Source organism: Aotus nancymaae, unplaced genomic scaffold (genome assembly GCF_030222135.1).
Source record: "Aotus nancymaae isolate 86718 unplaced genomic scaffold, 86718_ANA_hifiasm-v0.15.2.pri h1tg000106l, whole genome shotgun sequence".
NCBI lineage: Eukaryota > Metazoa > Chordata > Mammalia > Primates > Aotidae > Aotus > Aotus nancymaae.
Window position 1 is genome coordinate 3,190,564 of NW_026988521.1, and position 27,907 is coordinate 3,218,470.

General features: G+C 61.3%; 1 protein-coding gene across 8 annotated transcripts; it reads left to right on the forward strand.

Moving 5' to 3' along the window:
• The first annotated feature begins 1,308 nt into the window (after positions 1-1,308).
• IGF2 (insulin like growth factor 2) lies at positions 1,309-27,391 on the forward strand. 8 transcript variants are annotated; one of them, XM_012456190.3, is made up of 5 exons: positions 1,309-1,399; positions 11,066-11,226; positions 22,929-23,091; positions 24,763-24,911; positions 25,182-27,391. In XM_012456190.3, exons 3-5 carry the CDS (start codon positions 22,935-22,937, stop codon positions 25,416-25,418), a joined length of 543 nt encoding a protein of 180 aa, XP_012311613.1. In that variant the 5' UTR covers positions 1,309-1,399; positions 11,066-11,226; positions 22,929-22,934; the 3' UTR covers positions 25,419-27,391. The 8 variants fall into 8 exon arrangements, with proteins under 8 accessions (XP_012311613.1, XP_012311612.1, XP_012311610.1 ...); XM_012456189.3 differs by lacking the exon at positions 1,309-1,399 and adding an exon at positions 10,058-10,266; XM_012456187.2 differs by lacking the exons at positions 1,309-1,399; positions 11,066-11,226 and adding an exon at positions 11,254-11,316.
• Positions 27,392-27,907: the final 516 nt, after the last annotated feature.

Below are 27,907 nucleotides of genomic sequence, written 5' to 3' on the forward strand. Positions count from 1 at the left end.
GCCTTGAACCAGCTCTGCTGTGCTGTTTGCGTGTTTGGGGGGCCCTGGGCCAGGCCCCGCTCCTGGCACTGTTATGAGCCCCTCCCAGCTCTCTCCAAGCTCTCGCCCGGCCTGCAGCCGTTCTCCCCAAAGTGGCGATGCCTGTTGGCTGCCTCTTTGCTGCTCCCACCCTGGGGCTCGGGGTCCAGTTTCGGAGCTGTGAGGGTCTCTGAGAGGCCGGGGTGGTGGGGCCACTGGGAAATGGCTTCTTGCTCAGTAGCTCTAGGCTCCTGGAGTCCCCAGAGACCTTGCTGAGGAAAGGGAATGAGAACATTCCAGCAATTTCCCCCACGTAGCCCTCCCAGGTTCTATTTTTAGAGCTATTTCTGATGGAGTCCCTGTGGAAGGAGGAGGCTGGGCTGTGGGAGGGGGTCCTGCAGGTGGGGACTGGGAAGTGGGGACTGCCGAGTGATGCCTGCTATCTCCAGCTCCAGGCAGTCCCGGGACAGTCACACACCCTGGCCTTGAGGCGCAAGCTGACAGCGGTCTGCATCCACAGCCCACACCAGCCAGGCCCAACTGGACACCTGGGGGCCCCACTGGTGCCTTGGAGGGAGCAGGGGAGGTCAGATGGGAGCATGAGCAGGCGTGAGGATGGTGGCAGCAGTGGGCAGGGCCTTGGGAACCCTGGCTGGAAGCCCCAGAGGACTGCAGCCCAGGAGGACAGGGAACCTCCAAGGCCACCAGGGCAGAGACCAGGGCCAGGGTCCTCCCGCGGCCCCTTTGCCTTCCCTCTCCCCATAAGCAGGGCCTATCTACAGACCTGCCACTCATCTGGAAGGACACATGAGCCCTGGTGATCCTGACATGAATCCTCTTCTTTAGCACCTCTGGGCACAGGGTGGCTCCACTGGGCACCTAGCCTAGTGGGCAGATGAAAGCCCTGGGACTACTGTGGCCTGGGAGGTCAGCAGGTGACCCTAAACTCCCTGTGGCCGGGCCAGCCTGCCTGCCACCCAGGCCAAACCAATCTGGACCTTTCCTGAGAGCTCCACCCAGGGCTGGGCTGGGGATGGCTGGGCCTGGGGCTGATATGGCCTGGGGCTGCAGACCACTGCCAGCTTAGGCTTGAGGCCAGGCGCTCACCCTCCAGCTGGGGGCCTGGCCATTGGGGCAGCCGTGTCCCTGAAGCTCTGAGCTCGCCCCTTCCCCATGACCATATCAGCTCCCCCTCTGCCCTCAGCCCCCATCTAGCCCCGCCCCCAGAGTGGGGGCCAAGACTGGGCAGGCGGGAGGCTGGCCGGACACTGGCCCCGGAAGAGGAGGGAGGTGGTGGCTGGGATCAGTGGCAGTCGTCCATGGGAACACCTGGTTGGCCCCACTCGCACGGGTAGAGACGGGGCGCTCTGCTGGAGCCGAGGTATGTGAGCTCTCCAGGGGCTGCGGTGGGCCCGCTGGGAGGCTGCCCTCCAGGCGGCCATTGGACAAGCTGCTGCCCTGGCCGCCCCTGATGGCCAACAAGGCCGTGGGGAGTGATGGGCAGAGTGAGACCAGGACAGGTGTTTCTTAAGCCTGGCCGGGGGGTCAGCGCTCTGTGGGGAGCTGTGGAGAGTGGTGTCCAGGGACCCCTGGGGCTGTCCCAGCCTTCCGGGACTTACAGGGCAGCTGGTGCTGGCTGGTGCTGAGGGCTGTGGAGTGTCCTCTAAGGGCCAAATCTTCTGTGACTCTGTCCTGGGGGACCCCTGGCCCGAGGCCTCAGGGGAGGGCAAGGCTGCCACCCAAAAGACTCGGCCATGGCTCATGGTGCCCTCAGCTGCCCCGGGCCAGAGCTGGGGCCAGCTCTCACCTTGCTGAGACCCGGGACTCTGGCCCCCAGCCCTGGCTTCTAAGCCCCTTGACCCCCCACCACTGTGTCCTGGAAAAGATGGACACGGGAGGCCAGAGCCAGGACAAGGAACAGTCCCTCTATCCCCCCAGCCCCAGTGAGAAGCGCTGTCAAGGTGACCCAGGTGCAGGGGCAGCATCAGACCCAGTCTCCTGTCGGGCACCACCTTGGGCACCGGCCCCCAGACGCCCTGGCCGGGGAGTGTGGATGCTTCCAGAGCTCCCAGGTCACCCTATGTGAGCCAGGCCCACGGAGCTTGGCCACGCCTGTGTTCCGCCCCTTCTGGGAAGCTACAGGACAGACACCTCCAGTGTCCAGAGATCTGCCTGGCCTTGGAACCTGGGCTCCACATGCGCACGGGGCTGGCAGGGGCACTCAGCTGCCTCCAGCTCCACCCCTCACGCTGGCGTTGGGTCCATCTAACTGCTGCCCAGTCACAAGGCAGCTGCCCCCCAAGGCCCCCCAAACCTGCTGGCCCCCCTTGAAGCCTCTGCCCATGCCTGGAGGAGCGAGGGCAGCCTGCATGCAGTCTTCTGTCTGAGCGTCCTGCCTTCACGTGTGCTGCACAGGGAGGAAGCTCTTATACCCCAGAGCCAAGCACGTGGCACATTTCCTCACCCACCCAGGCCCCACGGAGGTGTGGCTGCCTCCAGGCTGGCTTCCTGGATTGCGTCTGCCCCCGGCATGGATAATTGGCACCTTCACCTGGCGTTGGGACAGTGTTTGCCTTCTCCTGCCTGTCGGCAGCAAATATTTACTGTCCTCTCTGTCTCCAGGCCTAAGCAGACCCTGGGGTGATGAGAGTGGATGAAGGGATGCTGAGGGTAACCCCCACCCTCCGGGGCCTGGTGCCCAGCAGGGATCCGGCCCCCGGGGAAGAAAGCGAGGCCAGGGCAGGTGGTTCTTAAGCCTGAGTTTCTGGGAAAGCTAGCCCGAATGCTGGCTGGTGTCTGTCTCCAGCCAGGCTGTGAGGGGAGGGGGATGTTGGGGGCCTGCTCGAGGGCCTGGCCAGCACAGCAATGTGGCCAGGAGCCACCATTCACAGGTACGACCAGCAGATGGCACCAGAGCCTCACTTTTGATGCACTCGGGCTGCGGCTCCAGGATCTGGCACTGCCCAGGTTGTGAGCAGCTGTGCCCCGCCCCTGCTGGGCACTCCTGGGGGCTGTGGGGGCTGTAGGGGGCCCTGCCCGTCTGACCAGCCAGGACTCTGAAGAGCGTGGGAATGAGTCCTCTGACGATGCTGAGGGGTGTCCGTAGAGGCCCCTGGCCTGCTCAGGTCCAGTCTCGGCCCCCAAGTCAAGCCCAGGCCAGCCTCTCACTGACCTGGGTTTCTCTGAGGCCCCGGACACATGTCCTGAGTCACTAATATTCTGAGAAAGCCTCTGGCTAGACTCCGAGCCCCACCTGCAGACCCCTAGAGTCACAGAGCGCCGGGGTGAGAAGACTCCAGGGAGACTGTCCCGTCCTAGTCACAGCTCGGCCAGCTGTGGCTGGAAGTGGACCCGGCTGTGGCCTTTGCTGAGGGTCCCCAGGGCCCCTGGGGGCTACTGAGGCTGGAGGCCAGCGGCAGTGGGGAAGGCAGGTCCGTCCCTCAGCCACTCAAGCCGGAAGGAAGGTCAAGTCCTGGTTCCCATGTGAGGAAGGGGCTTCAGGGGCTGGGACCTGGGGCAGAAGATGGCCTGGAGCTGGGGTCCGGGCGGCCCGGGGTCAGCGCGTTCCCACGGCCCCCTCCGCCAGCGCCTCAAGGAGAGGGAGGTCCACTCTGGAAAGAATGTTTGGGGGCAGGGGTAGACGGTAGACCGGGTCTGGGAACGCGGAGATGACACGCTGGGGTGCCGCCTCCGCACCCTCCGCCCTTCCTCCCACTGTTGTTTCTGGCCTCGGCCTCAGGAACAGCAAGGCAGATTCCTTCGAAAGTGGGGCCGGCTGGAGGCGGCCTCCCCATCGTCCCTCTCACGGCTGTGCTGACGCCAAGCTCCCCGCCGACCTCTCGCCCGCTCCTCTGCGTCCTCAGCTCACTCCCCTGCACCCAGGTGGCCCCAGGCCCCACCCCACCTCGCTCGGACTCCCCACTTCCTGCCCATCTGCTGCTGGTGGGAGACCCTGTCCCTGACCCCAGGGACCGCTGAGGCAGCCTCCAGGCCTCCCAGCATCCCTGAGGCTGCCCCTAGAAAATGGCGTGGGGCCGTAGCCAAAGGTCAACCCACAGTCCCCACTCTCTAAGACAGGGTGACAGGGATCTCAGGGTGCCCATGGGCGAATCAGAGTCAGGGTCCCTCAGGCCGAGGGTAAGTTTGTGGGACCTGCCAGGCTCTCCTCACCCAGGGAGGCTGAGAATGTCTAGACCCAGGTGGCTGTGACCCCTGGACAGTGTCGCAGGGCTGCTGGGGGCAGAGCCAGAACGAGCCCTCCACTTGCCAGGGATGGAACCAGCCTGGAGGCCGCTCTGCCCTGGGGGTCCGCAGGCCTGTGGGCTTTGGGGAGCCCACCCTCACAAGGCTCTGTGTGGCATAGGCTGCTGAGTCATCAGACCCTCAGGGGCTCTGCGGCCCCACATTCCACCCAGGCCTCTCTCTGACCCCCTTCCCGGCCCATCTGTGTTTTTGGAAAACAGAGCCAGAGCCCCCCGCGGCCCTGCCAGCTTGTGGCTGCTCACGCTGGGACTCAAAGTGCACTATTCTGTCTTCAAAGTCCACCTTCACGTCAAAGCTGGGTCCCACCCCAGCCCGGCCTTCACGGGGCCACCACCTGCCCCTGCCCACATCCAGGCCCGCTGCTGTCCAGCTTTGGAGGGGCCTTGAGCATCCCCTGACCCTCTCCAGGGCTCAGGGGCCCTGACATGGGCCCGTTACACACAGGTGGCTCAGTGGGTAGGGGAGCCGGGGCCGGAAGGAGATCCTGGGGATCCCATGGGGAGGCACTGAGGCACCCAAACCCCAACTCTGGCGGTGGCTGCTTGTTTCTCCATGGGGCCCTCTTAGCCCTGACCTCCAAGGTGCACGGAGAGGGTTTAGGGGCAGGGGTGAGTGGAAGGGGGCCTTCTTCCCTTGCCACTGGGGGCAGGCCCAGGGCCCAGCTGTGAGGAAGGAGGGAGCAGGAGACTGGGCTCCAGGCAGGGGAAGAGTTGCCTGAGAACTGGGGGAGAGGGTGAGAACTGGGGCACCCCACCCCAGCTCCAGCTGCACCACCAGAGCTCAGAACAGAGGAGGCAGGAGCCAGCAGGCTGGGAGGCTTCCTGGAGGAGGTGTCCCGGGCCCCTGTCAGCATTGCAGCCTTGAGCATGAGTCCACACTGGGCTCCTGCTCCCAGGGGTGCAGACCCAGCCCAGCACTGCCCATGCTGCCCTCACCAGAGACCCATACAGAGGTCACTCCGGGGTCCTTCCCCCTGCCTGGGCATGGGCTGGCCCTGGCAATAAAGAAGGGGTAGTTGTGGCCTTGAGGTCTGCAATAGGCTGTGATCTGTGGGTGCCAAGAAGCCTCAGGCCCTCAGCGTCCAAGGGGCAGTGAGTGTCCACCTGGGCCAGGGCGGGGCTGAAGTCCCTGCTCTTCTGCTAGTCGCTGGGCCTTGGGAAAGTCACTTAGCATCGCTGGGCCCTGGTTTCCTCATCCATCAGAAGGGAACCAAAGGAGACCCTGCCTGCCTCGGCTGCTGGGTGGTGTCTGTGAGCAGCAGGCCATCAGGCAGCTGCACCTCTGGCCTCAGTCTCCCCACGAGCTGCTTTCTGCGCCTGGGCCTTCATCTCGTGGGGCCAGCCCCATGGGTGTGGTTCAGGTCTGGACGCTACAGGGGAGGGGAAGCTGACGTGTCCTCCGTGGGAAGTGGCCGTGCCCCTGGCTACCCGGCGTGCCCAGGGCATGCGGAAGGGACCTGGAAGGGAGGAGCCCGGCGCTGGGGTACAGAGGTCTCCGCACATCTTGAAGTAAAACAAGCAGGAGGGGCTCTGGGATGCCTGAACACCCAGGTGCAATCCGTGGCCCTGAGGCTCGTCACAGGGAAGGGGTCTTTGAGCTCTTTCAACCCCCAGCTCAGCATCCAAGGAAGCCGGGGGCAGGGAGAAGTGTCCGCTGCAGCTGCACCGTCTGAGCTCCGAACAGAGGAGGCAGACATTAGCAGGGAGTGGGGCAGGGGAGGCTTCCTGGAGGAGGTGTCTCCCGCCTTGACAGCACTGCAGCCTTGAGGATGGGTCCACACTGGGTCCCCACTGCCAAGGACGCAGATCCGGCCCAGGGCTGAAATCTGTGCCCCTGGAGCCGCCCTTTTCCCCATGGGCCACAGGCTCCAAAAGCCCCCAAGGCCTCCCAGGCAGCAAGTTTTACTGGAGTAGGTGGAGGAGTCTTTGCAGAGCTCTCCCAGGCTGCTCAGGCCTCCTGCAGAGTTGCTAAGCAGCTAGGCAGTTTCCATATGACCCCTAAAAAGGTTTCAGTACCCGTGGGTAGGGAGGCGGGGGCAAATATCACTTTGCGTCCGTGGGCGGATACAACTGAATGTTTATTAACATTGATTTTTGCCAGAGGTGGCCACCCAGACCCATCCGCTATAGTCGTGAGGTTGGAAGGGAGAGGGGACATGAGCTGGTTTGCCCAAGTCGTTGGCAGAGGGGGGCTGTGAACTAGGTGAGCCCCCAGGCCCCTCCTGCCCGTCCGTCCTCCAAGCACAGATGTGTGAGTGGCACAGAGCGGGCCCCTCCCTGCTAGCCCCTCTGGCTGCGGCCCTGTAGCCTTTGAGAAAGGCCTCACTTCCATCCAGGCTGCCCCCAGCAGAGGCAACCTGGCCCTCCAGTGCCTGAGGGTGCAGGTCTCTGGAGCCACAGTCTGGTGTTTTCAGGACAGGGTTGTGGGTTACTTTCTCCTTTTCTCTCAATTCCCAAGGTTTGGTAAAGCGACCCTGTAGCTATCAATTGGCAATATCGATTTAATGGAAAGCAAGAGGCTTTCTGAAGCTGTGACTGCAACTCTCACAAATGGCCACCAGGTGTCAGGCTCGGGCCAAATTAGTAACTCTCCGCTTTCCAGGTGGAGCGGGGTGGGGCTGCGAGGCGAGTTAAGAAGGAAATTCAGCCCATCTGGGTTCGTCCTGGGACCGCTGCCTCTGAATGAACTGGGGTCCCGGCGTTCTGCCCCGGGCCTCTCAGTCTTAGAGCTGAGTTTATTTTCATGCAAATGTAATAGTTTCCTCTCTTAGAACAAAACAGTTGCTTCAGAAAGTCGTCCCAGGCTCACGGTGAGGCTCAGGCCCTAAGCTTTCAGATGCTCCCCAGGCCGCAGCCCCCCGGGGTAGGAGACCCCCAAAGGGAGGAATTCCCTCCGCGCCCCTGCCAGGTCTGTAACGCCCGGACAGAAGCAGATAAGAGCCCCGGATCCAAGCACAAAGGTGTAGAACCCGTGAGCCCCCATCACAGTGCAGAGGGACCACGCCTCAGTGGGAGGTGTCCTAACTTAGTCCCCAGAGTCCCCCTCCCCGAGTGCCCCCACTTGCAGCGCCCGAGACCTTTGGGTTATGCCGCTGTAATTCTAGAAATGACCGCCAGGTGTCAGCATAAGGCCACTTAAGAAGGTAAATGGCCAAAGCTTGGTGTAGCAGATTTCTGGGTATTTCCAAGACCCTCACTCATCAACAAGGATCCAACAGGTCCCTAAGGTGGGCTGACCCTCTCCCAGGCCTAAAAGGCAGTGGCGCAGGGAGGTTTTGCTATGTTGTGTCCCTCACGCCTGCACCCCAGTTTTTGGCCATGTTGTGGTCCCTCTCACCTGTCTTCATAAGGCATGTGTCCCCCGCACCCCTGCAGGGAAAATCCGTGGAGCATAGTGCTGTGGGGTCACGTCCCTCACACCCTAACTCGCCGACCCCCAATGCCTCTGGTCCTGCCTCGGTGGCACCATGGCTTAGCTGCTCCCTGGGGGCCCTTCCTGTCCTGACCCCATCTCCCTGCTCTCCTTCTCCTGCATACAGACCCTGGGTTCCAGGAGCCTGATGGGAGGAAACCAGGATCCCGATGAAATCAGGCCTGGAGCGAGCTCCTCTGCGCGCAGCCCGGGGACGGCATTCCAGTACAGGGCACAGTTTGGATGCGAGACGCCATTTTGGGCCCGGGAGGCTCCGGGCTCCAGGAGTTTGACCTGTGGGCTGCTCCCACTTCAGCCCCTTCACTGCCGCCTCCTCAGCCTGGGGACCCTCCACCTGGGGGGCCTCCCTGGCATCACTTCATCTGGCTTGGGGTCAGCCCTTCACTCTCTCCAGGTCCATCTGCAGCTTCGAAAGTCCCAGACAAGTGTCCCCAGAGAGCTCTGGCAGTCGCTCTTGGCAGTATTTTGGCATCTTTCAGCAGACGCTGAGCCCAGCACCTGTGGCAAGGTCCCTAAGCCGTAGCTAGAGCCGGCAGGAGCCAGGGCTGCTCTCTGCCCACGCCTTGCATCTTTGCTTGTTCCTTCCCCGAGTCTTTGTTGTGCTCCTGCTCTTCTGCAGGCTTGAGGAAGGGGTGTCAAATCCCCAGTGAGGCTTGGCCTAATCCAGAGGGTGAATCTCTCCGAACGCCCCCTGAGCTGCTGCCAGCTCTGAGTCTGTGCTTTACCTGCAAAGACTGTGATCCCGTTCAGTGCTCTGGACCTCCCCACCCAAAAGTCGAGTGAAACATCCCACTTGCCCTCCTCCCGGGGGAGGAGGCGTGGATCTGGGACTTCTACATCTTATTTGAGACACCCCCGCGACACACACCAGATGTGAATCTTTTTCGCGGCTAATGCTCTTCCCTGCTGTAATCCTTGCTATCCCCACGAGATGTCCTATTCCTCCCGCTAATGAAAGGATTTAAGATGAGGGCTTGAAAGAAAAAGGGAGAGGGGACAGTTCAGTCCCACACGGGCTAGTGTGCTGAGCACAAAGAAGCGGCTGGGGTGCAGGGGCGCTGGGAGGGTGGGGCTTGGGAAGCACACATCTTTGCCTCTTCCTCAGGCTGGTTTTGTGCCTGGTCTTCCCGCAGGCTTGCAGAGAGGTCAGAAATGAGCAGTGTGATTTAGTCCAACCTGGTGGGTGCTTCTATGTGAACCCTCACCCAGCTGCTGCCAGCTTGGAGTCTACGCTTTAACTGGAAGGGCCATGAACCTGTCCAGTCACCCTACCCAGGGAAGCCTGCAAGTGTCACCTGCAGCAGTGCCATCAGAGCTTAGTGCCACACACGGCATGTACCAGGGCAGAGCAGATTGACCCATGGAGCGGGAAACCCGCAGCTGAGCCCTTGGAAGATGGAAGGGCGTGGCCACGCAGTACATAGCTCTACTGGGAGCACCTACACTCCCATTTTTCTGCTCGTTCTTGAACCCCTGAGTTTTTCCCCCTCATCCCCCCATTTTACTAGTGCCACACCCACCAACATTCCAGGGTAACTGGAATGTTCCAAGTAACTGCAAGTGTCACGCTAAGTAAAGCTACACCCACTCCCCACCACCCATAGCCCCCAGCTCCCAGCTGGCAGGGAGCTTCTGGCTTATGCCCACAGCCACGGGTGCCTTTCTGCCAGGTCAGGGGTGGGCCAAACCTCCATCCCCTAATGCACCATGTCCTGGTGTTGGAAAGTCCCACAGCCAGCTGCCCAGCACTACCAAGTTGGCACAAAGCTCCCCAAATTTGGAGGGGCTCAGGGAAAGGAGAGGAGGGGATGAGGAGGTGAGGGCCTACTCCATCATTTCCGTTGGCATTTGAGCAGGTGCCGTGCTCGGCGGAGGTGAGGCTACCCCGTCTCTAGGGTCCACAGTCACATGCTTGCTCTAGAAGTGCCCTTCATCTCTCCAGCCTCGGCCTTGCCCCTCCTCCTCCTCCATGTCAACCAGGCTGGAGGGTCTGCATGCCAAACCCCCTGCTTTGGTGGCAACTGCTAATATTGGCCAGGCCAGCGGAGCTCTGTCCCAGCAGCTTCGGCAGAGAGCCTTGGGCACCAGTGACTCCCGGCCCTTTTTACCACTGTCCAGGAGCCGCGGTGACTGGGCTGCCATCCCTTGAGTGTGGGAGGAAAGCTGCGTTGAGTGTTGGGGCGTGGGTGGGCCGGGAGCATGGGGCCGCTGCCAGGACCCTGGTTTCTGAAGGAGGGGGAGCCTCTGCTGCTGGGAGGTCCGGCCAAGCTTCCTGAGAGTAGCCTCGACTTTGCAGGGAGCTGGTAAGGCCACTGGGGAGGGGGTTCTTCTATAGGGCAAGGAAACCAGGTCTCCTTTACTAATTCACCAAGTGAAACGGGAGGGGTGGGGAGGAGGGTCGGAGGCTCTTCCCAGCAGGAGCACACAGCTGTTTTCGCAAGTGTGAAGGAAGGGTTTTTCTGTGAGCAAAGTTTCCTCCCGCTGCACCCCCACCCCATTCCCAGAGACAAACAGGAGACTGCAGAGGAACCAGGGGCCGGGAATCTGGCACAGGTATTTTATTTATATGTATATATACACACACACTGCTGAAAGAGCAAAGCTTCCCTCTCCCGCCTCCCTATGCCCTGGCCACCAGCAAGAAGGTGGCCAGGAGACTGAGGAGGAAGGCAGGGAAGGGGCCGCAGTGCCCTCCACGGGGCTTCCCCTCCTGACGGCGCCCTCCCAGCCTCCCCCGCACACAGAGGGGCCCCGGGACCACGGCAGTTTCCCTGGGAATGCTCATTCATGCATGAAGTTTTTCTCTCCTGCACCCTGGACCCAGACTCCTCAATCCACCTGGGGTAGTGTTTGTGGGGAGGGAGCTCCTTTCCCCAGGAAGCTCCGCCGCCCCCTCCCTGGCTGGCCCTGTCCTGCGGATTTTGCACGAGGCCCCCTCCTTGTCTCCTTCCAAGGTGGGAGTGTTTGGGGGTGGAGGAGGAGGCCTTCGTACTCCGGGCTGTGGCCCCTCAGGGCGGGTCCTTCGTGTGTAGCCCTCCACCCCCAGCGCCAGGCAGAAGCCCACCCTGGCCCAGGAAGGGGGCAGCTTGTCCAACAGAAAGGTCTCCGGCCCCTCCATCAGCACGGGGAAGGTTTTCCTAGGCAAACTTCTCACCTCTTCCTCCCTCCCTTGTACTCTGAAAAAGGGAGCTGTGGGCAGGGGAGGGGCTGGAGGGGAGCTGCTGCCCCAGTCCTGACCAGGTGACCCGCGGGCAGCCAGGGGAGGGGGATGGGACAGGCTCTGGCTTGGTGCGTAAGGGGGGCTTTGCTTTGAAAAGAGATCATCTCACGAACATCCTTCTGCTTTCCCCAGGGCGGAAGAGTTGCCACGGAGCTCGTGCGGGAGGAAGTGGATTCCAGCCCTCAGCCCCGGGGCTCTGAACCGCTGGCAGCCCAGCCCGTGCCCAGCCCGTGCCCAGCCTGCCCCACAGCCTGAGCCTGAGCAGGCCAGAACGGCCAGAGTCCAGTCCTGAGGTGAGCTGCTGCGGCCTGTGGGTGGCCCAGACGACCCCAGCACTGCCAGAACTGAGGCTGGCAGTCAGCCCCAGTCCCAACCCCAGAGAGGTGAGTGTCTCAGGCACCCTGAGGCGTGGCAGAGAAGGCCGCAGGCTCTGCAGGAGGCTTCGAACTGGGACCTCCCTCTTTCAGAAGCAGCTGCGGCTCAGAGAGGCTGGGGGAGGGTTCAGAGTCACACAGCTTCCATCCGGAGTTCCAGGTGCTTCTCCCTAGGGGACAGACCAGGTGTGGGCAGAGAGGAAGAAGGGCAGAGAAGGGGAGAGGGTAGGGAGGGGGCAGGCAGCCCAAGAGGAAAAGGTAGGGGGGCAGAGAGTGGGTAGAAGAGGAAAAAGGGAAAATGTATCATTTGGAAGAATCTGGAAACCCAAGGAAAGCTGGGCTCTGCCTGGGGCTGTGAGGTCCCCAGGTTCTCTCTGCCCCCGGCTGCTGGCTGTGGGGCCTCGCACCCATGGCTTGGCCTTTCTGTGTTTGTCCCTGTTTGTCAAAGTGGGTGACAGTCTCAGGCCTCCTGGCTGTTCAGAATTGAGGCGATGATGACAGGCCTTCTGAGCGCAGCAAAGGGCCCTGCGGGGCTGCGGGGCAGGGTCCCACCGTGGTCAGGAGCCCACAGGGCTTCCTGTGTGTGCGGGGGGTGGCGGCCAGAAAGGCCCAGCCGTGGCCTCGCCTCAGCCGGAGGGAGCTCTGTAGTGCACCGGTCAGGCACTGGGGTGACAGCATTGGAGGTGAGGGCATATGGCTCGGAGTCCCCGCACCTGCCCCATGACAGGGGCCGCTCTCAGGGCCTGCAGGGAGGGCCCCAGCAGAACCCTTCAGGCTGGTTTGCGCATCCCAGATGGAAGCCAGGAGTGTTCTTTCAAAGGTGTCTTTAGCTCGCTCGGACACTCGATAAAATAGTACCAGAGTGACGGCGTCTCAGTCCTCTGGATGTGCACCGGCTGACCCTCCCCCGGGACCCTCTCCCCAGCACCCCAACCTGGACCCATATCCCCTGCATACTTCGGCTTCGGGTGGACTGATCAGCCTTCGGTGGTCTGTGCCGTCTGGTGTGAAGGGTTCCAGTTCGGGTCCTCAGTCCCTGACTTTTCAGGCTGCCGGGCGGAGGCCGCGTGGCGTGGCGTGAGTGCATCCCTCCCCAGCGAGGGGGGCCAGGGCAAGTCAGCTCCTCATCTGCGACGCCCTGCAGGGGTGAGGGAAGGGCGCTCTGGGGACCCTTGGAGAAAGGAGCTGGGTGTGTAAAATGCTGGGCTTCGTCCCAGGGACAGGGAAGTGGTTAGCTCAGAGCCGGGAGGACAGGGAATGAGAAAGGCCCACTGCAGAGCCGGCTGGTGAGGGGATGCCGGGCGTCACAGGCCAGGCTCCGAGGGGTGAGCCTGAGTCCTCGAGGGGATGTTCATTCTCTGTGGAACTTGGGTTCGCCAGCAGAGAGGAGACAGCACTGTCCTGGCGAGGCAGTGGGTCAGGGTCCAGAAGGGTGCTGACTGGGGCTTCCTGCTGGCCACGCTCTGGGCGGGAGGAGACCCCGGCCCCCTCGGAACACCCTTGGACTGCTGGCAGGACCCTTCCTACCTTGGGGGACAGGAAGCAAGAGGGGAGGAGCAGGCCTTGGGGAAGAACTGGATGCTGGTCTTGGCCAGGCGCAGGCAGTGTGCTTTTTGAGCCCCAGGGTGACCTGGATCTGCCCCAGCCTCCAGCCTGCCGTGGTCAAACTTTTGACTAAATAAGGAGAGCACTCAGCAGGCAGCCCCACGGGGGAGGGGAAGCATGCAGGCCCCCCCACACTCCCCCACCTGTCCCTCTCTCTCTACAGGGCCACCAAACTCTGCTGTGGGCACCTCAAGGTGACCTCAGCCTTCTTCCTACCTCAGAAAGTCCAAGCCTGAGTGGTGGCTCCTTGGGGGCAGACAGAACAAAGGGAAGGGAGCCCCAAATGGGTCACTGGTTAATTGTCCCCCGGCACCCCCAAAGAGGAAGAGAGCCCACAACTCAGAACTGGGACCCTCCCCCAGTGCCCCACCTGTCCCCAGCCTGGGAAGCAGGCCTGGAGGGGAAGAGGTGGGGAGCCCCAAGCTGGCCTTGGGAGCGCTGGGTTTGTCCGTGACAGAGAGCCTTGGTGACCTAGACTGCTCTCCCAGAGGCGGGGTTCACAGACAGGCATTTTTCAAAGGCTCCTCACCTCCAAATTCACCCTGGAGAGGGAAACATCAACACGCCCGGGAATCTCTACTGGAGGCTCCCCTGCGATGGGCAAAGCCTGAGAGGCCAGAGAGATGGGGAGCGGGGGGCTGCGAAGGCTGGTGGGAAGGGGGGCGGGGGGGGTGGGGGAAGCTGGGCCAGATGTTCTTGGAATGGGACACGGGGGTGATGGACGCAGACTGGAATTTGAAGGGGGATGTTCCCACGTGCCTTGTGCTCTGGGTGGAAAACGGGCTGTTTTTCATGGTGGGGTGGGGGGCTCTCCCTGTCTTGCCAAGCTCATGTGAAAGAGGTACCTGACCCTGCCCACGTCCCCACACTGTCCAAGGCCATTAACTTCCGCCTCCCCAGTGTCTGGCGTTGAGATGTCTCCCTTCTAGCGGAGTCCTTCTGTGGGGTGACAGTGGGGACATGCAATGCTCCGCTGTACTTGCCCAGGACTCCCCCACCATTCTGCTGGTCCCCAGCGGCGCCCCCTCTCTGGCAGCCACCCCCCAGCCACTGCCCCAAGGCCTGACATTGCCCAACGGCAAGGGGTGACCTTGTTCCTGCCGACAGGGCCGCTGGGCGCCTGCATGCGGGTTTAATATTTGCCTTTAAGAAAGTGGACTTTCCCCAGCCTGGGTAGACAGGCTTTTCCTGAAAATTTGCTTGGAGAAACGAAAAGAGACCCCTGGCACCCCCGCGGCGTGGCGTGCAGCCCTGCACCCCATTCTTCCCCGCGTGTTTCTCCTTTTCTGCCCCACTTCCTCTCCTCTTCTGTTTTACCCAAACAAAACTGCGTTCACCCTTGTTTGGTGCTGGCGAAGGCCCGAACGCTGCGCGCAAAGCTCCAGGGCGGTCCGGGGGTGGCCGCCGGGGGTGCTCCGGGCCCCCAAGCCAAGCCGGGGACTCGCCTGCCCCCGGTGGCGGCTCGGCCGCGGCTTCGCCTAGGCTCGCAGCTCGGAGGCGCGTGGGGCGCAGCGGCGAGGGGGAGCCTGCGGACCTCCCCGGCGGGGACCGAGCGGTGAGCTGGGAGTCCCAGGAGCGCCCAGAGAGCAGTGTCCTGGCCTCCCTCGCGGCTCCTGGGTTTCTCCTTTCCACCCAGACGCCCGCTAGGCTCGGGCTGCCGCCACAAAGGCGCTCTCCGTGTGGAGAAGGCAAAGAAAAAAAGAAAAAGAAAGAAAAAGCCTAGAAGAATTAAAAGCAGAATTTCAGCCGGCCGTGCGCGCCAGGGCGTTCCGCGCTACCTGCCCGCGCCGCCCGCGCTCGCGTTCCCCGGGGAGGGCGCCAGTGCTCCGCGCGCCCCAGCAAGGGTGGATCCCCGGCCGCGCCTTCCTTCCGCCGCCCGGGAAGCTTGAGCTCAACAATTAGCCCTTGATCCTCGGGGTCCCGGTCCACGGAACAGCTTCCCTGCTTCCCCCGAACTGGGGCATTTTACTTTTTCTGGGATCCTCTAAATTTAAGCATTGCTTCCCAGGTCTTCCAGATATATTCAGCATTTCCACAGGTCACAAGAATTTTCTTGGACATTAATTTCCGGGGACGTCAAAACACATCAGCCCGGCTGGCTTTTCCAGACGACACTTTGCGGCCTGTGGCCCCAGAGTTGCTTTCTTCCAGGCTCTGGACAGTTTCATAGACCGCCTCCTGATCCCACAGATTTACAGACCAGCAACCCGGGCTCCCTAATTTTAAAGAGGAAACCCTTGGTCCGTGGCGCTCATGCCGACCAATTTGCCTGGTTCCCCAGAATGTGGACAGTGCCTTTTCCACGCTTACGCATTGTTCCCAAACGAGTGGAACTTCCCCCCATAATTCTGAATATTAACTCCAGGTCTCCTAAGCTTACTGTTTCCCCCACATTTCCACCCCATTCCGCATCCCCCTTCCCGTTCACCTCAGCGTGGGACATTTGCTGCTTCCGAGTTCCGCAAATCTATTCACACTGACCTGGGTTCCCTAAATTTTACACGTTGAATCCCAAGTCTCCCATGCCACTGAGCAGGGTTGGAAGGCCAGAACCCTCAGAGTATAAAAATTGCTCCACATGCTTTCCCCTAAATCCAGGCATTACACCCAGAGCCCACTGAATCCTTTTCTGAATCACAGATGACCTGCGCTCTGATTGCCTGAGTTTCATGAAATGGAGAGCTTTCCTCAATGATCCCAAAACCTATTGAGAATGGGCGAGTCACAGAGCTTTGGAGCGTTAACGTCTGTGCTCTACACGGTTCCTGGCCGTGAATCAGGTCCCTTAAGATGTAGACATTGCCACCCAGGTCCCTGGAGCACACTGGGCAGTTACCAGGAGGTGCTCAAGTGTGACCCCGGATTCTCCAGGTCCCCCCAGATCACACAGGGGAGTCTCCTGGCTCCCGCTGGGCTACATCAAGCATAAAAGGACCCCTTCCTTGGGCAGAGGCTTTTTTTATTTGTGTTACGCCTGGCGTTGCTAACGGCCTCAGTTCCCTAACACTGAGCATTTTCTCTGCATCACAACATGTTGACTATTAAACAGTTCTCTGGGTCCCAGGAGCTTCATGACGAGAATCTCGGTTTTCTAAAATTCAGGCACTGGTCGGAAACCACAGGGCCAGGATCACCCTGGACCCTTTTCCTGGTGCCCCACACTTGGCCCTCCAGAAACATTCAGCGTTGCCCTTGGATCACAGGAAGGCACTGGTTTCTTGAGCTCCAAACAACCCACTGAGTCATCTCAAAGTTAAGCAATATTTCCTTCAAATACACTACACCCTCCCTGTCTATCACAAAATCTGAAAATTCCTAAGTCCTAATGCCTAGAAACTCTGAATCCCCTTTCTCTAAAATGTACATATCGACCCCCCAAGTCTCCAAGGACTCTGAGCAACTTCTCTAGATCTTTAGATTCAAAAACAATTTTCCTGGAGCCCCCAAATTGAGGTATTGTCTCCCAGCCTTCCAAAACAAATCGAGATTTTTTTCCTTCACAAAACAATTGAGGTTTTTTGTTTTGTTTCTTTTTTGCTTTTTTTTTTTTTTTTTTTTGAACACTGATTTATGAGTCTCCTGACTTTATGGTGCCTGCCCTGGGTCCCCCAAATTTAGAAAATGTTCAATGGACCCCCCAAAGCACATTAAAGATTGTTCCTAACTACTAACCCGGTTCCCGGAAATTTAGATACCAAATCTCCACTGGGTAATTTCCATGGGTCCCAAAAGCTTGAACGTATTTCACTGGGCTTCCCCAAATGCAGACACTGTCCAGGAAAACGTACAGTATTTTTCTTGTTTACCAAAAACAAACTATGGAAATCGTTTAAAAATTAACATAGAAAAAGAATGCTGATTACACTCCAGCTTCCCCCAAAATTTAGACAGTGCTTCCTCCGTCTCTGAAGGATATTAAAACCTTTCCCTGAAGCCACAGTAATTATGAAGGTTATTTTCACCCGGATGCTGCAAGCGTCCAGGCCACTAACTTGTATTCTTAACACGTGAAAATTAATCTCAGCTTCCCCCTAACACACCAAGAATGTGTTTGGATCCCCAAAATGTGTCCCTTGCTTTCATCTGCCAATTTCAGGCAATGTGCTTCTCAGGCAACCCCTACCAATTGCATATGGAGAATTTTCTTTAACTACTCCCTCCTCACAAATCGGTCTGGGATTTCGTGGGTCCCCCAAGCTAGCTGGTCCTTATTTCAGACCCCTCTCTCTATGCTCCCAATCGCATGGAGCAATTTCCCTCATCCCCCAGACCTGTCATCTATTTTTTGGAGTCTCAGGTTTAGTCATTAATCACGGGTCTCAAATTAGCGGAGTCCCGGGTTCCCCTCCTCCAGGACACCCATTCGCTAAGCCCGCAAGGCAGATTTGCGTTTCCCAAAATTTGGGCATTGTTCCCGGCTCGCCGGCCGCCCACCACAGCTTCCCCAACCCCGCGCACAGCGGCCACTGGTTTCGGGCCTGTCTCCTACCAAGTCCCCAGAGCAACTCGGACTTGGGAAATTTCTCTCGTGTTCCCCAAACACACGTGGGTCGGCCGCGCGCCCCTAGGACCTGGGCAGGGCTTCCCCGTGTCCAGGAAAGCGACCGGGCATTGCCCCCAGTCTCCCCCAAATTTGGGCATTGTCTCCTGGTCTTCCAACGGACTGGGCGTTGCTCCCAGACACCGAGGACTGGCCCCGGGGTCTCGCTCACCTTCAGCAGCGTCCACCGCCCGCCACGGAGCGTTCGATCGCTCGCTGCCTGGGCTCCTGGTGCGCCCGCGGACGCAGCCTCCAGCTTCGCGGTGAGCTCCCCGCCGCGCTGGTCCCCGCCGCCTCTGCGCCCCTGCCTGGCTCCCGCCCTCATCCGCTGCTGTCCCGCCGGGGCTGGCGCTCTCTCGGGCTGCCGCCTGGGAGGCCGGCACGGGGCGCGGAACCCGGCTGCGGACTTGAGGCTTGGCGGCCCGCTCGCTCCGGCTGGGCGCCCCGAAATCCGCACCACTTTTGTTTGCTCATTGCAAAGATTACACTTGCGGGGAAAGCGGCTGGAGGGGCCCAAAGTGGGGCGGGCAGGGCGCTGGGGCTGGGGACGCGGAGGAGAGGCGCTCCCCGCCGGGCGGCAAAGTGCCTGTAGCCCGCGGGCCTAGGACTCCGCCGGGAGGCGCGCGCGGAACGCGGGCGAAGTGATTGATGGCGGAGCGAGGGGGGCGATGGGGGCTGGGGGGCGCGAGTTTCCGCTGGCGGCCCCCTTCCCCTTGGCCAGGCTTAGGCGGCGGGGTGCGGGATTTGGTGCGTGGTTTTGACTTGGTAAAAATCGCAGTGCTTTCTTACATCGTCCAAACTCTCCAGGAGATGGTCTCCCCAGACCCCCAAATTATCGCGGTGGCCCCCGAGACTGAACTCGCGTCTGTGCCAGTCCAACGCTCTGAGGACGGGGTAACCATTATCCGGATATTTTGGGTGGGCCCCAGAGGCCAGCTGCTTAGACGCAACCCGGTGAGCTCGGCCATGCAGGTAGGATTTGAGCTGTGTTTCCCGCCCTGATCTCTCTCCTCTGGCGGCCGCAGCCTCGCAGCCTCGGCGGGCTCCGAACCTGGCCCAGATTCGGCCCAGGCCAGTTGGCCTTCCCCGTGTCCCGCACCTGGCCGGGGCTCCGGGGCTCCTGCGCGGCACCGGGGGGCGCTCGGGATCTGGCTGAGGCTTTAGGCGCCGCGTGGCCGGCTCCTCCTGCTGGGGCAGGTGGCGGATGCGCGCTCCGCCCGAGCACAAGGGCTCCCTCCGCGGCAGCAACCAGCAGGGACCCCCGACCCAGCCCCTAACCACCTGCCTCTGCAGTCAGACGCGGCGCACCCGCGGTGTAGTCTCCTGGCGGGGCGCTGGGAGCCGGCCGGCCCCTGCCTGCCCGGAGACCCCAGCTCACGAGCACAGGCCACCCGGGCACCCTAGAAACCCGAGATAGGGCCCCCGAATTCTCTAGAACGGGCATTCAGCATGGCCTTCGTGCTCGGCGGCTCCCTGCCCCCCACCCAGCTTCCCCCCCGCCCCCGCGACCGCCGCCCCCCCGGGGGGCCCCAGGGCCCCCAGCCCACACCCCCCCCCCCGCCCCGCGCTTGGCTCGGGTTGCGAGGGCGGGCCAGAGGCGGGGCGAGGGCTCCGCGGGCGCCCATTGGCGCGGGCGCAAGGCCAGCAGGGCTCGCGCGGGCGCTGGGCCGCGGGCTGGCGCGACTATAAGAGCCGGGCGTGGGCGCCCGCAGTTCGCCTGCTCTCCGGCGGAGCTGAGTGAGGCCCGGTCGGACCGGCCCCCCCTTCCGGCCGCCCCCGCCTCCCGGCCCACGCCCGCCCCGCGCTCGGCCCACCAGCGCCTCCACCGGGCAGGCGGCCCCGCGTCGACGTCGCCCGCTGCCTCGCTGCTGACTCCCGTCCCGGGCGCCGTCCGCGGGGTCGCGCTCCGCCGGGCCTGCGGATTCCCCGCCGCCTCCTCTTTATCTACCTCAACCCCCCATCCCCGCTTCGCCCGAGGAGGCGGTTCCCCCCGCAGGCAGTCCGGCTCGCAGGCCGCCGGCGTTGTCACCCCCCGCGCTCCCCCCCAGCCCTCCCCCCGGCGCGCAGCCTCGGGCCGCTCCCCTTCTACGCTGCGTCCCGAGCGGCCCCGGCGCCGCCACCGCCTGTCCCCCCCCCGAGGCCCGGGCTTGCGACGGCTGAGGGCTCCGTCGCCCCAAACCGAGCTGGGTGCCCACGGCCCGGGTGCAGCCTCCACTCCGCCCCGCAGTCACCTCCGCCCCCGGCCCCTAGACGTGGCGCCCTTCCCTTAGCTTCTCTGTGCTCCCCGCGCCCCTCTTGGCATCTGGCCCCGGCCCCGCTCTTTCTCCCGCAACCTTCCCTTCGCTCCCTCCCGTCCCCCCCAGCTCCCAGCCTCAGACTCCCTCCCCCGCTCACGCCCGCCCTCTCGCCTTCGCAGAACCAAAGTGGATTAATTACACGCTTTCTGTTTCTCTCGGTGCTGTTTTCTCCCGCTGTGAGCCTGCCCGCCTCTCGCTGTCCTCTCTCCCTCTCGCCCTCTCTTCGGCCCCCCCCCTTTCACGTTCACTCTGTCTCTCCCACTATCTCTGCCCCCCTCTATCCTTGATACAACAGCTGACCTCATTTCCCGATACCTTTTCCCCCCCTAAAAGTACAACATCTGGCCCGCCCCAGCCCGAAGACTGCCCGTCCTCCCTAGACGATCAGACGAATTCCTCCCCCCCAAAAAAAGCCATCCCCCCGCTCTGCCCCGTCGCACATTCGGCCTCCGCGACTCGGCCAGAGCGGCGCTGGCAGAGGAGTGTCCGGCAGGAGGGCCAACGCCCGCTGTTCGGTTTGCGACACGCAGCAGGGAGGTGGGCGGCATTGTCGCCGGCTTCCAGGTAAGCGGCGTGCGGGCCGGGGCTGGGGCCGGGGAGGCGCGGGCTGTGCCGGACGCCTGGCCCTTCCTCTGTCTGCTCGCGGCCCGGGCCTGCGGGGTTCGGTGGGGCGGCTGAGCCCGGGGTTGGGGAGGGAGGAGGAGGAGGAGGACAGGCAGCTGCGGGTCCATTCCCTGCACGGAGTTCCCTGCGCTCACCCTGCTGGCGGGACTGGGGGTGGGGTGGAGGCGTCGGGAAGGGCCCAGGGAGGTGTGCGCTGTCTGCAAGGGCCACTTCCTGGTCAGTCTGTGGGTGTCGGGGGTGCAGCTGAACATGTGTGATTCGTGCCTGGCGGGCCCTGGCCTCCCTCTGGGGTGCTGGGTAATGAGGAGGGGCGCGGAGCCGCAGAAGCCCACCCTGGTATGTTGACGCGGTGCCAGCAAGACCGCGAGAGGAAGACGGGGTGGGCGGGGCCGGGATGGAGAGGGGCCGAGCTGGCAGGAGACGCCACATTCGCGATATCTCCCCCCACACCCCCTCTTGCTCTGTCCGCAACGTTCCCAAAAGGGAGTCCCGGGAGAGGGGGAGAGGGGTTGCTGGTCTGAGGCCAAGAAGGGCAGACTTAACCCACAGAGAGGCTCCTGCCCAGTGGGCAGCGTGGAAGTTTCCATACAAGGAGGTGGGAAGACCCCCCCTCCCCGTGCAGAGCGAGGCTGGGGGTGCAGGATGGGGAGCCCGTGGCACTTTGCGAAGGGATGGTCCAGAGCTCGGGGCTGCGGGGTGCAGGAGAGAAGAGACTGGCTGGGAAGAGGGAGGGGGCGGGAGCAAAGCCGCGGGGGAGTGGTCAGCAGGGAGAGGGGTGGGGGGTAGGGTGGAGCCCGGGCTGGGCGGAGCCCGGCTCGGGGATAAAAGCCGAGGCACTGACCAGCCTGCAGACTGGACATTGGCTTCTCCTGTGAGAGAGACTTCCAGCCTCCTCCTCCTTCTCTTCCTTCTCCTCCTCCAGCCCCAGCGAGCCTCCTGCTGAGCTGTAGGTAACCAGGGCTGTGGAGTGAGGACCCCCGCTGCCATCCCACTCCAGCCTGAGGCAGGGCAGCAGGGGGCACGGCCCACGTCTGGGCCTCGGGCCCTGCAGCCGCCCGCCCGCCCGCCTGCTGCCTCTCCAACAGCACCACCCCTCCTCTCTCTGCCTCTGCCCCTGCCCCTACCTGGTCTCTGCTTCCTCACCTGCTCCTTCCGTTTCCTTCCTTCCCTTTGGCCCCCTCCCCGCCCAGCTCGGGGCTTTTCCTGGGTCCTCACCTGCCCCGCATCTCCGCGCACTTCCCGTCCCCGTCCCGCTTTTCTGAGCCCGCACCCTGAGCCAGACCTCCAGGTTCAGAGTGGTGGGGTTGGCTCCGGAATCGCGGCGAGGGCTCGCGTGGCCAGCTGGTGGGGTGTGCTCTTGGAATTTGGAAGGGGGTGGCAGAGGGGGCGGCGAGGGGACTGGCTGGGGCCCAGTCAAGGAGATGACCGAGGAGGCTTTCAGATCCTCGGCGGGGCCGCCCACTGCTCTATAGAGAGGCCACACAAAGCGGTGCTTTGGTCCCACAATTTATTGCATCAAAAAGTTTCCTGGGTCTGTGGAGGGAAGGCTGGGGCTGCCGCCCGGGGGGCTGCACCGAACGCAGGGGCAGGAGCGGCTTGCTGCAGTGACCCCGGCCTCCCACTCCGAGTTGGTTTACCCCTGCGGCCCTGCAGCCTGTGGAGGGGGTGTGTCTGAAGATTGGCCTCTCCTTCCAGATTGCAGTCGGGGATCCTGGGATCTGATGTCCCAGGTGGTCTGAGCTGGTCTCTCCAGCTCCCGCCAGGAGAGTTTGGTAGCACAAATGGGGAGATTTTCTGGAGGTCCCTGGCCTCAGTGCTTCGACTTGAGGTCTGGAAGGGAGGCTCTGGGCTTGCATGTGTGTTTGGGGTACCTCAGGCAGACTGGAGTTTGAGAACTGGGTGTCTGGGAAAACAAGACCCCAAGGAGCATGGGTGGCGGGGCAGTGCTAAGCATTGGAGTCCTTGACCCAGGCCTGGCTCAGCTGCAGACTGGAAAGGTGGAAAAGCCAGGGGAGGGGGCGGGGCCTGCTGCATTGACGGGGATGGTCCTCCTGGACACCCCTGTTCAGCTGGGGGTGGTGGGGAGGAAATGGACTGGTCCTCCTGGAGTCACAGGCTCTGTAGGGGCTGGGGCTGAGGCCTGGGAAGTGGTGATGTGCCCCTGTCTGGCCCTGCCTCCGTGGTGTCATAGCACAGAGGCCAGGTCGGGGGTTCAACTTGGCTCCTACAGCTGTGGATGCCGCTGAACTCCTGCAATAATGACCATGGAGATGGTCACCCCGTGCGTCAAGTTACTAGTGCTTCTTGCAAATCAAAGCAAGGCGGCCTTTCCGTGCGCTTCCAGACGCACCGCCCTCCACGTGGCCTGTGCCCTCACCTCGGCATCATGGCCTGTGTGTTACTTTTGTAATAAAAATAATGTTTCTAGGAAATCCATGCTTTAAATGTTCAATTGAATTTCTAGGTTGACTGAGCACCCCTAGTTCGGGAGGGGCACCTCTGGCCTGGGGCTTGGCCCCGGCTGCCTGCTCACGCGGCTTCTCTCCCGCCCGCAGGTACCGATGGGATTCCCAATGGGGAAGTCGATGCTGGTGCTTCTCACCTTCTTGGCCTTCGCCTCGTGCTGCATTGCTGCTTACCGCCCCAGGGAGACCTTGTGTGGCGGGGAGCTGGTGGACACCCTCCAGTTCGTCTGTGGGGACCGCGGCTTCTACTTCAGTAAGTGGTGGAGGGGCTTCCTCAAACGTGCTCAGGCCCCTAGCCTCAAGCCAAGGAGAGCACGCTCCAAGGTCAGCGCCCAGCCCCCTTGCCGTGAGACTTTGACCTTCCAGCCGAATTTCCGAGCGCCTGACGTGTCGCAGGATGCCCGCACCCTCTGACTTTCCCATCACATGCTCCTGTGAAGGGTGGGCCAGAGGGGGCACTCACGGGGGTCACCTTTGGCATCAGAATTCCTGATGGGAGCCACGAGGCTCCGGCTGCCAAGGCACCGCGCCGCTAGGGCAGGGCTTCAGGCTCTGGAGGAAGAGCCTGCCTTTATTCCTGCACCTTTTGGATGTTTTGACAAGGGACGTGTGTTCAATGAGTGATCAGAATTAAAATAAAGTGACTTAAAGAATTAAACCCAATAAAGCAAGTGCAGCTGGCAGGTGGCAGGGCTGAGCATGCATGCGCCTCCTGACTGTGCATGCAACGTGTGCTGGGTGTGCATGCACCGTGGGGGGGTGCCCGCCTGCTGACGGCAAGACACTTCGGCCTTTCCTCCTGTTTCTCTCTTGGTCTTCCAGCCTGGGGGCTGGCAGGTGGGTGCACAGCTTGCTGTCCTTGAGACCCCACCCTCAGAGGGGGGCTGGGTGGATGCAGAGGCAGGCATGGTGCCTGGGCATGCCTGATGGGGTGGGGGGGGACAGCGCCTCACTGGCTGGGGCCGCACGGCTTATCCCACCTTACATTCACCCGGAGTGGCATCTTCACCACCTCTACTTACCCACTCTGTGAAATGGGCTCACAGGATGCAAATGTACTTCAAAACTTTTCTCTGAAAAGTGTTTCTGCTGCTTGACCTTGGAAGCCCCCGCCCGCCCTGGCCTCTCCTGTGCCCCCTCTCTCTCCTGCCCCATTTAGGGGTAGGAAGTGGCACTGCAGGGCCTGGTGCCAGCCGGTTCTTGCCCAGGGAGAAGCTTCCCTGCACCAGGCTTTCCTGAGAGGAGGGGAGGGCCGAGCCCCCACTTGGGGGACCCCGTGATGGGGCTCCTGCTCCCTCCTCCGGCTGATGGCACCTGCCCTTTGGCACCCCAAGGTGGAGCCCCAGCAATTCACCCCTTCCAGCTAGCTGAGCCTTGCTGTGGGGGAGAGGGGGAAGACGGGAGGAAAGAAGGGAGTGGTTCCATCGCGCCTCCTCACTCCTCTCCTCCCGTCTTCTTCTCTCCTGCCCTTGTCTCCCTGTCTCAGCAGCTGCAGGGGTGGTGTGGGCCCCTCCAGCCTCCTGGGTGGTGCCAAGCCAGAGTCCAAGCTCAGGGACAGCAGTCCCCTCCTGTGGGGTCCCCTGAACTGGGCTCACACCTCACACCTTTCCCTAACCACTGCCAGTGTGGGCCTTTGGTCCCAGTGGGGTCCGTCTGGCCATGGGACCGAGAGCTTGTGCCCAGTGTTCATCTGAGGAAGGAGGCAGCAGAGGCCAGGGGCTGGTCTGGATCCCGCTCACCTCCCTCCCACCTCTCTTCTTTCTGGGACACCTCTGCCTGCCAGCTCTGGCTTCCCTCCCCTGACCCGAAGGGTGGCCTGGGGGCAGGGCTGTTTTCTCCTCCTCCAGCCCTCCCGGGACAGTGGGGCCCTGTGGGGCAGGACAGTGCGGTGCTAATGCCCTCTCTCTGTGCTGTGGACTTCCAGGCAGGCCCGCAAGCCGTGTGAGCCGTCGCAGCCGTGGCATCGTCGAGGAGTGCTGCTTCCGCAGCTGCGACCTGGCCCTCCTGGAGACCTACTGTGCCACCCCCGCCAAGTCCGAGAGGGACGTGTCGACCTCTCCGACCGTGCTTCCGGTGAGGGTTCTGGGCCCCTTCCTCTCTCCCTAAAGACAGAGAAACAGGGCTTTGGGCTCCTGGTGTTTCCTGTGGCCGCTGGGACCTCTTAGGCGGGGACAAGGACCCGTGACTTCTTTGCTTGCTGCGTGGCTGGCCCCTCCCGTCCCCCTGCCCCTGGACGTTAGCCAATGCAGTCTCAGGGGTGAGGGGTGGGCTGTCAGATCAGGCGGGCGGCTCAGGCGGAGGAGCTTAGAGGGGCACCTGCTGACCAGCCCCTTCCCCTCCCAGGACAACTTCCCCAGATACCCCGTGGGCAAGATCTTCCAGTATGACGCCTGGAAGCAGTCCACCCAACGCCTGCGCAGGACCCTGCCTGCCCTCCTGCGCAACCGCCGGGGTCGCGTGCTCACCAAGGAGCTCGAGCTGTTCAAGGAGGCCAAGCGTCACCGTCCCCTGACCGCTCTGTCCACCCAAGACCCCGCCCACGGGGACGCCCCCCCAGAGATGTCCAGCAATCAGAAGTGAGAAAAACTGCCTGCCACGAGTCTGCAGCCCAGCACCACCACCTTCCTCCTGACCACGGACGTTTCCATCAGGTTCTATCACTAAAATCTCTCGGTTCCACTTCCCCCTGGGGCTTCTCCTGACCCCAGCCCCCATGCCCCGTCTCCCCAAAAACAGGCTACTCTCCTCTGCCCCCTCCATCGGGCTGAGGAAACACAGCAACATCTTTAAAAATGTACAAAATCGATTGGCTTTAAACCTCCTCTACGCCCCCATCAAATTATCCCCACAAGTAAAAAATCAAAACATCAAACTAACCCCTTCCCCCTACACACAATGGCCCTCTTAAAACTAATTGGCTTTATAGAAACTCCAGAAAAGCTCAGAAATTGGCTTTAAAAAAAACCCAACAACCAAAAAATTCAATTGGCTAAAAAAAAAAAGAAAAATTGGCTTAGAAACAATTGGCAAAATAAAGGAATTTGGCACTCCCCACCCCCCCTTTCTCTTCTCCCGTGGACTTTGAGTCAAATTGGCCTGGACTTGAGTCCCTGAACCAGCGAAGAGAAAAGAGGGGCCCCAGAAATCACAGGTGGGCATGTCGCTGTTACCGCCATCTCCCTTCTAATCTGGCCACCGCAGTACAGCAGCAACCCAGCGGGTTCCTCACTCCTTTTCCATCACTGAACATCATGGAGCAGCCAGAGGGACCCAGTGAGACCGCAGGAGGGGAGGACAGAACATGAAAACCCAAATCCACACAAACACAATTTAATTGGCCCAAACCCCACCCCCAAACTTGCATCTCGATTCCCATCCTAAAAAGCACTCACACCTTATGCATCCCTGCAGCCACACGCACACAACACACACACAAAGATACACAGCACACACACATGCTCACACACGAACACAGCACGCACATGAACGCATACATGCACACACAAGCACCCACTTGCACACACACTTTAGCTTTTATTCGCTCACATGCACGTGCCTGCACACACACATGCACACAGCTGCACACACACCTTAGCTTTTATTCACTCACAGGCACAGACCTGCACACACACCTTAGCTTTTATGCACTCACATACACACGCCTGCACACACACATGCACACACCTAAGCTTTTATGTGCTCACATACACACGCCTGCACACACACCTGCACACACACCTTAGCTTTTATGCACTCACATACACACCTGCACACACACCTTAGCTTTTATGCACTCACATACACACACCTGCACACACGCCTTAGCTTTTATGCGCTCACATACACACACACCTGCACACACACCTTAGCTTTTATGCGCTCATATACACATGCCTGCGCACACACCTTAGCTTTTATGCATTCACATACACACGCCTGCACATACGCCTTAGCTTTTATGCGCTCACATACACATGCCTGCACACACACCTTAGCTTTTATGCACTCACATACACACACCTGCACACACGCCTTAGCTTTTATGCGCTCACATACACACACCTGCACGCACGCCTTAGCTTTTATGCACTCACATACACACGCCTGCACACACACCTTAGCTTTTATGCTCTCACATGCACATGCCTGCACACACACACCTGCACAAACACCTTAGCTTTTATGTGTTCACATGCACACGCCTGCACACACACACCTGCAGAATACCTTAGCTTTTATGCGCTCACATGCACACGCCTGCACACACACACCTGCACACACACCTTAGCTTTTATGCGCTCACATGCACACGCCTGCACACACACCTGCACACGCCTGCACACACACCTGCATACACACCTTAGCTTTTATGCGCTCACATGCACACGCCTGCACACACACACCTGCACACACACCTTAGCTTTTATGCACTCACATGCACACACCTGCACACACACACATGCACACACCTGCACACACACACATGCACACACCTGCACACACACACACGCACACACATACCCCCGTACAATTGGATGAAAACAGTAAGAATATCTAAGCGACTCTAATGTCTATCCAGATCAGGCCAAAGTCCGTCTAAGATTCTCCAAGCTGTTTTCCTGCTCTGAGCCCCCCTCCTGTCCCCATCTCCACTGCCCCTCAGCCCGGTCTGTGCCCTGCCTCTCAGAGGAGGGGGCTCAGATGGAGGGGCCTGAGTGCTGGCCGGCGGTTTGGGATGCCCTCGGGTGGGGGGGTGTGTCCCAGGCCGAATTCCATCTTGCCACCACGAGAGAAGTGCCCTTGCGAGGCTGGCCTCCTTGGCGCCTGTCCCCACGGTCCCCGCAGTGTGAGCCACGATGCTCCTCATCCCCCACCCATCCCGATACACCTTCCTTATTGTGTGTCGGCACAGCCAGAGTGAGAAGAGTTTGGCCACAATGGAGATGGAGGTAGCCAAGCAGACATGCCCCCATGCCCCCATGCCCCCACGAGTAGCCTGACTCCCTCGTGTGCTCCTGGAAGAAAGATCTTGGGGACTCCCCCACCGGAGCACACCTGGGGATCATCTT